This window comes from Silene latifolia, chromosome 2 (assembly GCF_048544455.1).
Source record: "Silene latifolia isolate original U9 population chromosome 2, ASM4854445v1, whole genome shotgun sequence".
NCBI lineage: Eukaryota > Viridiplantae > Streptophyta > Magnoliopsida > Caryophyllales > Caryophyllaceae > Silene > Silene latifolia.
The window spans coordinates 108,465,174-108,476,025 of record NC_133527.1 but is presented as its reverse complement, the minus strand read 5'-3'; the positions used below and the strand labels follow the sequence as shown (position 1 = coordinate 108,476,025).

The window sequence follows — 10,852 nt, the reverse complement described above, 5'->3', positions numbered from 1 at the left end:
ATACGTCATATACAAAATTGACTTAGTAATTCATAATCACTTGTACCAAAATATTTTTATCAATTATAAATCACAACATCTTGTATTTATAATAAATTATTCATTCAAATGCAATTGTTTCCTTAAACAATAATTTCATCTAAGTAATAAAACAATTCGATCACTTAGACCGTATCTTATTTAATCAGATTATAATGAGATACGTAAATATTACTTCCAAAATCGTCCGTCAATATTTAAGTAATTTAATTAACTCGTATCGTTATATGATTAAGTAAATGATCAATTAAGAGTATTATCCTTTAGGTATAACCTAGGGGATCAACTGATCACCACCTTCGCACGACAGTAATGTCAAACTCTAGTCAGCCAATCATTACCGATATGTGTGGACCAGTTGACAGTAAAAATACTTCCCAAATTTATTCTTTAAAATGAGACTTAAACATGTGATCATTATGATCGACAGTTGTGATCGCATTATTGTCGGAGGACACATATTCCAACAATCTCCCACTTGTCCTCGACAAGTGTGCGTCACCAATTCTCTTGTCCTATTACTATCTCCCACTCAATGCAAGTTGTCTTGCAGGTCGTACTTGCAAGTGATCATATCGAGAGTGGTTTCCTCGATCTGGAGAATAACTGATTGACCGGATTTATCTACCATAGATATCTTCCGAGCGTGGCCACGCATTTCCAGTTCATTACTCCTCGAGTGGCCCTGAGATATTGTTATAACCCTGACTAGGGGTGGACAATTCCTATCGCACTTATTCCCTTCGACTAGTCACAACCATCATAACCCAAAATATGCCCATTTGACCCCATTTACGAAGGTCGTAGTAACACAAATCAAAGTTAATATGAAACTGTGCCATCTTAGGCGAATAGTATTTAGTCAAAAGAATCGACTCATTAGAATACTATAGTAGCTCTCGCCACGACCAGGCTATATAAATTTGCCAGAACTCTATAAGCGGTCATAAGGCCCGACAAGGTGTTCCTAACAGTCTGCCTATGTGATCGACTAGTCATTATCATATGACTCTATGGCACTTGAACTTGTTATCAATCGCATCACACTCTAGTCACTTCGAGATGTCACCTCATACAAGTGACTATGGGCAAATACTATGTTAATCCGTGTTCACTTTAACGGGGTTCAATTGTCACTACAACCCGTTTGGATGTAACAATGTATAAAGAAAAGATAAAAGACAAATGCGATTGTGAACATGAACAAAAACAACACTTTTATTTCATTTCAAAATCTAACATAAACTTGGTACACGTTTAAGTCCCATGGACGCAACATGTCATCATGCTTGGTCTGCGATAAAGGCTTGCTGAGTGGATCGGCTATGTTGTCATCCGTCCAAACTATACAAATCGCAATTTCCTTTCTTTCAATGAAATCTCTTATTACATGATATTTTCTAAGTACATGTCTAGATCTATTACTAGACTTTGGCTCCTTAGCTTGGAAGATCGTCCCACTATTATCACAATAGAGAGTGATGGGATCATTGGCGGTTGGTACTACTCTTAGACCTTCAGTGAATTGCTTGATCCACACAGCTTCCTTGGCAGCTTCTGATGCTGCAATGGACTCATCCTCCGTTGTTGAATCCGTGGTTACAGCTTCCTTGAAGCTTCTCCAGCTAACGGCACCACCATTGAGCATGAAAACGAAACCAGCTTGTGATTTCATGTCATCTTTATCCGTTTGAAAACTCGAGTCCGTGTATCAATTAACACGTAGCTCGGTGTCTCCTCCAAACACTAAGATAGAATCCTTAGTTCTTCTCAAGTACTTAAGGATGTTCTTGACGGCTATCCAGTGACTCTCACCTGGATTTCCTTGATATCTACTCGTCATGCTCAAGGCATACGAGACATCAGGACGTGTACATATCATGGCGTACATGATTGATCCAAAAGCGGAAGCATAAGGGATCATCTTCATGCGTTCAACATCATGGGATTCGGAGGGAGATTAAGTCTTGCTCAATATAGTCCCAGTTACCATAGGTATCAAACCCCTTTTAGATTTGTCCATGCTGAACCGTCGTAGAATCTTATCAACATAAGATTCTTAACTTAGTGCCAATATCCTCTTGGATCTATCTCTATGGATCCGGATACCTAATATGCGTTGTGCCTCTCCTAAATCCTTCATTTGGAAGTGGTTACCTAACAACTTCTTAACAGAAGACAACATTGGAATATCATTTCCAATGAGTAGTATGTCATCGACATACAAGATTAGGAACACAACATTGCTCCCACTAAATTTCATGTATAAACATGGTTCCTCAACACTTCGAGTGAAACCATTCTCCTTTATAACATGATTGAATCGATGATTCCAACTTCTAGATGCTTGCTTAAGACCATAAATGGATCTCTTAAGCTTGCATACTTTGTTAGGATTCTTAGAATCAACAAAACCTTCGGGTTGTATCATGTACACCTCCTCTTCTAAATGCCCATTTAGAAAAGCGGTTTTGACATCCATTTGCCATATTTCATAATCATGAAATGCGGCAATCGCCAACAAAATCCGTATGGATCTTAGCATGGCTACGGGGGCGAAGGTTTCATCATAATGGAGACCTTGGACTTGGGTAAATCCTTTTGCCACTAGCCTAGCTTTGTAGACATCATAATGTCCTTCTATGCCATTCTTGACTTTGAAAATCCATTTGCATTGGAGAGGTCTTGCCCCTTTAGGCAAATCTACCAAGTCCCAAACTTGGTTTTCATGCATAGAATCCATTTCGGACTTCATGGCTTCAAGCCATAAGGAGGAATTAGGACTAGAGATTGCGGCCTTGTAGGTAGCGGGCTCGTCACTTTCTAAAAGCAACACATCGAGTGTTCCATCTTCTTCGATAAGTCTCACATATCGATCGGGATGGCGAATAACTCGACCCGTTCTTCTTAGTGGAGGAGGGAGAAACACGTTAGACGACGAAGGAACATCTTCTTGCGTCTCTACCTCGGTTTGTGGCTCTTGAACTTCATCAAGTTCAAAATTTCTCCCACTCTGTCTCTTAGAAATAAAGTCTCTTTCTAAGAAGACAGCCTCGCAAGACACAAACACTTTGTTATCTTGAGGTTTGTAGAAGTAGTATCCTCGAGAATTCGAGGGGTAACCTACAAAGGTGCATTTTTCGGATATTGGGGCAAGCTTGTTGTCATTCTTTGTCTTGACGTAAGCATCACATCCCCAAATTTTCATATAGGATAGATTAGGAACTCGTCCTCTCCACATCTCAAATGGAGTCTTTTCGGTGGCCTTAGTGGGACTATTATTCAAAGATATAATTACAGTTTGGATTGCAAATCCCCAAAACGAGTTTGGTAACTCGGTTTGACTCATCATGGATCGAACCATATCAAGTAGGGTTCGATTTCTCCTTTCGGCAACACCATTGAGTTGTGGTGTTCCAGGTGGAGAAAGTTGTGATATAATACCACAACCTTTCAAGTGTGAATCGAATTCAAGGCTAAGATATTCTCCACCACGATCGGAACGTAGTACTTTTATCCTTTTGTCCAATTGGTTCTCTACTTTGTTTTGAAATTCCTTGAATTTCTCAAACGCTTCACTCTTATGTTTCATTAAATAGACATACCTATGTCTACTTAAGTCGTCGGTGAAGGTTATGAAGTAGTCATAATTTCCACGAGCGGTGATACTCATTGGTCCACACACATCGGTATGTATGAGTCCCAATAGTTCACTAGCTCTTGTCCCTTTACCACTAAAAGGATTACGAGTCATTTTACCAAGAAGGCAATATTTGCATGTTCCATATGATTGAAAATCAAATGGTGTAATCACATTAGTCGAAATTAATCTTTTGATGCGATTCTCGTTTATGTGACCTAATCGACAATGCCAAATGAACGCTTCATTTGGGTCACTTGATTTGAGTTTCTTTGATTGAATGTTATAGATATCATTAGTCGGATTCGAGGTTTCTAAAATGTAAATGCCATTAATAGAAGAGGCTTGGCCTATAACCAAATCGTTCCTCGAAATAGTACAATGATTGTTCTTAATGACAAAACAAAAACCGTCCATGTCTAGCATGGCGATTGAAATAATGTTTTTAGAGAGTGTAGGCACATAAAAACAATTATGTAAATACAACTCAAATCCGTTAGGCAAAGCTAATACATAAGTTCCTTTGGATTCGGCCGCTACTCGAGCTCCATTTCCAAGGCGTAGATCCACATCTCCTTTGCTAAGCCTCTTCACATCTCTTAAACCCTGTAAATGATTACAAAGGTGAGAACCACAACCGGTATCCAGTACCCATCTCGTAGTGGAAGTATAATTTATATCAATAACATAAATTTCCTTAGGAATTTTACCTTTTGGAACGATGATTCCTTCCCTTATATTTCGCAAATATACGGGACAATTCCTAAGCCAATGTCCCATGCCATAGCAATAATGGCATTCATCATCAACTTGCTTGAAGTTTTTGACTTTCTTTCCCTTCTTCTTGAACTTTTTGCCCTTTGAAGCAAGAACTTGATTGCTTGAGCTCCCACTAGTTTTGGCATCTTTATCTTCCAGAGACAAAGATCCTATAGATTGTATGAGGCGGTCTTCCTGAGACCGGCTCACACGAGATCTAGTACTAGTAGGTGGTCTAGTAGAAGTGATGAAGTTAAGGTTTCCATCCGAACCTATCCCAAAATGAAGTTCTCTAGTAGTGTCGAAATCATTGTTGGAGCAAACGTCATCAAAAACATTGTGGCATGACTCAATAGTTATCGGTGCGGTAGCGTTTGATGGATTCATTGTAATGAACTACAAGTATGGAGGAAAGGAAATATTAACATTTGTCTTTTTAAATCATACTCGTAAATAAATTAACAAGATATGAGCATTTATATAGTGACCTCTACCCAACTATTATAAATGATTCCGAGATCCAAATTCACATTAACTTGGGCACGGGATAGCCGATGAAACCCTTATCAATATAACTCGGTGGACTAACTCTTTAATCGATTCTACTTTTAGAATTCTCGGTCGATAAATTTACTCTAATATTTATCTATAGCCCGGAACACATGCGACTACGGTCACAAATACTTCCGTTGAGGTCAATCCAAATTTAGAATAAATGTGTCCATGATCCAAATTCACATCAACTTGGCCACGGGATAGCCGATGAAACCCTCATCGACACGAATTCGGTGGATAGACATTTATCACCCACTTTCCCTGCGTAACAAGGTTTGTACCCCGGGATGGCCGAGTGCACTCCCTCGCGAAATAGGTTTTCATGGTTTCTACTTTTTGGTAAGGCTATGTCTCAATTGTTTATTTTTAGCGAGAGGTCATGTCAATTTATTATCTATCACGTTTTAAGTGAACTAAAGCGGTGAACTACGATAATTCTAATTGACACGGTCGATATACTCGATTAAAATGACAATGCATGTTTTAGTTATGGCGATTTAGCGATGCATGCGACATATAAATAAAATGCAAAACATAAAATAAATCCTAGTATGGCCTTCCTAAAATAGAACATCTAATTAACTATTACATATTCGGAAACCAACTCCATTGGTCCCTTGAACTTCGGTTATGGCACGCATCTCGAGGTAACACCGTCTTTATGTATCGCCTTCTTGAGTGACACCGTCTTCAAAGAACTCCGGAATAAATAAATTACATAACAAATTACATAATTTCCTATTATACATTTGTAATTAGAATAAAATAAATCTATTAAATTACAAAACGGTGATACGAGATCACAATAAATTACAACCGAATCGATATTCCCATACATTTCGGGTAATACCAATTAAAAACTAAGGCCATACTAAGTAAAATTACATAATTCAAAAATTACATAAAATAAAATTATGACAATCATAAATAAAATGCTGCATTATAATATGTATAAACATGCCCAATTTTATGCTAAATCGCCTTTAAGGAGCCAATATCGTATATTAAACGGTTTTTACGGATTTGCGTGATTCAACCTTTTAAAATCACAATAAATTACATAAATTCATATTTATGCGCAAGTTAATTACCCTAACCTCTTAGGATTCAAAATTAGTCTTCACTAACTATTTGACTATAATTAACTCATATTTCTTAAAATTGTTCACTAATGGACCCAAAATTACAATAAAATGCTATAAACTTCAAATAAATCACAAAAATTTCAAATAAATTCAAAATTTGAAATTTAAACTCTTGAACATTCTGGAAAAATACCATGACACTCATAATGTTCAAAAACTTAGGTTAAGAATTTCGAAATTTATCCGGAAAAACAATGTTGCGGTTTATCGGTTTTAACAAATATAATCATAAAAACATGAGAAAAAATTATATTTATTAACTTTTAAATTTTAGATCTGAAATGGGTAATAAAATGCAACATGTGACGTTTTTCCTTAGTCATGGATTATGTTTTACCAATTATTCACTAATTAAGTCACTATTTATGCTATTTTTCATCAAAAATTCATAAATCATGCATAGAGACTTCAATATAGCCTATTATTTTACACACATCTTGTAAAAATGCATGGACAACATACTAAATTTCTATGACCAGATTCGAAATTTATCTCATATTAACCTATTTTTCATTTAAATCCGATTTTTATTGTTTGGGCTAAAAATAGCACAATAAAGAAGGCCCATTGGATAAGATAAAGATTATGAAAGAAGTGGTAAGGAGGAAGGGAGCCCGGGGTCAGGAAAAGGGGAAACGGGCTTGAGGAGGATCAAGAGCCCATCATAAAAGGTGCCCGTGTTAAGGAAAGGAGTGCCAGGGAGAAGTTAGGGAGAAGTTAGGGAGAAGATAGGGAGATCGGAGAGAATTGGCAAGGGAGTCCGGGTTTGGAAAGAAGTCTTTATGGAAATAATATTCCCTTTCCATATTCGAGGTAGGATATATCTAGGGTTCTTACCCTATAAATAGCCAAGGAAGCAAATCAAGAAGGACATTAAACACATCCGTATTCATTCATACAACAACATTCAAGATCACATCTCGGCAAATAATATACGCTCATTCTGGATCTTGCAGGCCTGACGCCTAGGGCCAGCAGGATTAGCTTCGTGCCATAATTGTAATCATCCTCCAATTCTTTTTTTGGTGAAAGGTTAGAAGTTCTCATTAAGATTATAAACAAGCTATTACAAACTATCCATTTTTGGATACAATTCTAAGGCTTAGTAAAAGGCATCTAATAAGTTACTGCCTTAAACCAAACCCTATCACTACTCCTTTTAATACAAACATGCCATCCTAAAAATCGACATTTAAGTAAGCATTGAATATGCTGAAAAACACTTTCAGGTCGTTGGACAACCCCTTCAAGTCTAGCCTTATTCCTCTGATGCCAAATAGAATAGTACAAGGCTTGAATCCAAACAAGAGTAACCTGCTTCTTAATTTTTGCCCATGGTTTAGTCTGCATCCAGACTAAGAGATTAGCAACAGGCAGACCAATATTCAGCTTCTGACTGAGCAAGGCAACAAGTTTTCTGGTATAACAGCACTGAGTGAACAGATGCTGATGGTTTTCAGATGCTGTGCCACAGAGAAAACAACTATCATCAGGGATACTTCCCAGCAGGAAAAGCTTATCTTTCAGCTGCAAAGCTTCACGAGCAATTAGCCAACTTATAAAAGAGTGCTTTGAAATGCACCAGGAATTCCAAATCATTTTATTCCAAGTAACAGTAGGATGTTTTTGTCTGATCCACTGGTAACCACTACTAACTGAGTAACCAGAAGGACGTGGCAACCACAGTCCAGTAGAGGAAAAAACAGCTGAGAATTTATCTTTAACCTTACAAATAGTTTTCCAGGTCCAAGGAGCATCAGGTTTAGGTTTATAAAGAGACCAGGGAACATCTTTCATATAAATGTGGTGTACCCACTGTACCCACAGACTATCCTGACTAGAATAAATCCACCAGGAGAGTTTACAAATTGAAGCAAGATTCCAGGCAATGCTATGCCTAATACCAAGTCCACTTTCATCTTTTGGTACACACACCTTTTCCCAGCTAACAAGAGAGGATCTAACATACTCAGTTGATCCATCCCATAAGTAATTTCTGCAAAGAGCATCAATTCTCCTTAACACTCCCTTTGGCAGAATGAAAATAAAAGCCCAGTAGGTATATAAAGTGGTAAGGACAGAGTTCACCAATGTTAATCTACCAGCATAAGATAGTTTCTTGGCAGCATAACCATGGATTCTTTCAGTAATCTTCTCAATAAGGCAAGAGCAGTTCTTAACAGTGAGCCTGCCAGCAGAAATAGGCACCCCCAAATACTTAAATGGCAAGGCTCCTTCAGAGAAACCAGAGATCTGCAAAATATCACATTTGACCCTAAAAGCAACCCCATTAAAATAGATGTTAGACTTCATAGAGTCCATTTGAAGACCAGTGGCTACAGAGAAGGTTGCAAAAGCTCTAAGAAGAATCATGATGGAAGTAGTATCCCCCTTAGAAAAGAGAAGTAGGTCGTCAGCAAACATGAGGTGGGATAACTTGATCTGGCTACATAAGGGGTGAAACTTGAAAGGCATAGTAGCAGTAACATGAGACAAAATCCTACTTAGGTATTCCATGGTAATGGTAAAAAAGGAGGGGAGAAATAGGATCCCCTTGCCTCAACCCCTTAGCCCCCTTAAAATACCCAAAATTCTCTCCATTAAGCACCAAAGAGTAAGAAGCAGTTCTTACACAAATCATAACCAGGTGAATAACCAGGTGAATAAATTTAGTAGGGAAATTTAAGGCAGTAAGCATTTGTTCCACAAAATCCCAGTGCACTGAATCATAGGCTTTTTTGAGATCAATTTTCATCAAACATCTAGGGGAGACAGTCTCCCTATTATAGAGTCTCACAAGATCCTGGCAAATGAGAATGTTTTCAGCAATACTCCTCCCCTTAACAAACCCTCCTTGATTCTTACTGATAATAGAAGGCAAAACAGAGGAGAGTCTAGTGCACAAAACTTTAGAAATGACTTTGTATATGATGTTACAGCAGGAAATAGGACGAAATTGTGTGACATTTTGAGGATTGTCAATTTTTGGGATCAAAGTAATGAAAGTATGATTGATCTGTTGAAGCATCTTACCAGACTGAAAAAAATCCAAGATGGCATCACACACCTCATCACCAACAACAGACCAAGAATCTTTAAAAAAGGCACTAGAGAAACCATCAGGCCCAGGGGCCTTATGAGTGGGAATAGAAAAGAATGCCTCCTTAATTTACTTCTTAGTAACAGGGGCCATTAGAATAAAGTGGTGCTTAGAGTTACAAACATGACCTTGATGAACCACTGAGGCACAAAAAGGTGTGATATGCCCAGCAGTCCCAAGTAAATTTTCATAATACTTCAAAAAGGCAGATTGTATATGGGATCCATCAGAATGCACATGACCATCAGTATCCTCTATGAGGAAAATTTTATTTTTCACACTTCTTGCTCTACGGAGACTATGAAAATACCTAGTGTTGTTGTCTCCTTGGTTTACCCAGGTGGCTTTTGATTTTTGAGCCAGGAAACTGTCACAGGCAGCCTGCAACTCTCTGTAAACACCAGCAACTTCCTTTTCCTTACTTAAAAGAGTAGGGTCACCAGGGGCAATCCTCAATTGATCTTGGATATTATCTAATATCTTCCACGCATGAACTGCACTATTCTCAATATCATCAAATAAGTCTTTGTTTAAATCTTTCAGAGATCTTTTGAGACTTTTCAATTTCATAACAACCTTAAACATTTTAGTCCCTTGCCAAGTCTGATTCCAATGGTGAATAATGCAAGACTTGAATTCAGGCACTTGCCTCCACATATTGAAGTACTTAAAACTCCTTCTCCCCTTCATAGAGGCATCAGGCTCTTGGATAATACAAGGAGTGTGATAAAAAATGCCTTCATTGTAAAAGTGAGCATATGCATTAGGCTTATGATGAGTCCAGTGATTATTAACAAGAACCCTATCTAATCTGGAATAAACTCTAGTCTGGGGTCCTACTTGTTATTCCATGTATAATAGGATCCAGCAGCTGGGCTATCCATCATCTGACAATAATCTAAACAAGCATGAAAATCCTTCATCTCTTCATCAGATGAAGACCCACCAAGTCTCTCATAGGGTTTAAGGACACAGTTGAAGTCACCACAAAGTATCCAAGGATCATGAATAGAATCAGCAAAAGAACAAAGGTCATGCCATAAACTTTTCCTGTCAATGGTATCATTATAGGCATAAACCATGGTACAAAAAAACTTGAAATTGGAGCTGATTTCAGTAACCATCATATGGATAGATTGGGCACTATAATGAACAAAATGCACATAAAAAAAAGAGGGATTCCAAAGTACCCATACTCTGCCCCCAGAATGATAAGAAGAATTAGTGGAGAGAGACCACCCATCACACACACTTTTCCTAACAGAATTTAGAGACAAAGGCTTTACCTTTGTCTCAAGGAGACCAAATAGACCCACCATATGAGAATGCAGAAACCATTTAACTTGCTTTTGCTTAGATGAGCTATTTAGTCCCATTACGTTCCAGAAACCAATGTTATGCATCACTCCCAGGGGGGAGTAATGCACTACCACTTGTACCCACACCAACTCTTGGAGGATTATTCACTAAAACACTTCCAACACCAGTTTTTTTGGCAGCATTGTTAAGAGCATCCTGGAACGTGTACTGACTTAAATGAGTAGTAGCTTTGCCAGCACGTATTATGTCTTGCCTAGTAAGAGTAGTAACTGGCCTGACAGGAGGCTGGCCATA

At 38.0% G+C, this 10,852-nt stretch overlaps 1 protein-coding gene across 1 annotated transcript; it reads right to left on the bottom strand.

Moving 5' to 3' along the window:
* Positions 1-7,254: 7,254 nt before the first annotated feature.
* On the bottom strand, positions 7,255-8,613 carry LOC141641165 (uncharacterized). Its single transcript, XM_074449838.1, has one exon. The coding sequence runs from the start codon at positions 8,611-8,613 to the stop codon at positions 7,255-7,257; it is 1,359 nt and encodes a 452-aa protein (XP_074305939.1).
* Between the last annotated feature and the right edge of the window lie 2,239 nt (positions 8,614-10,852).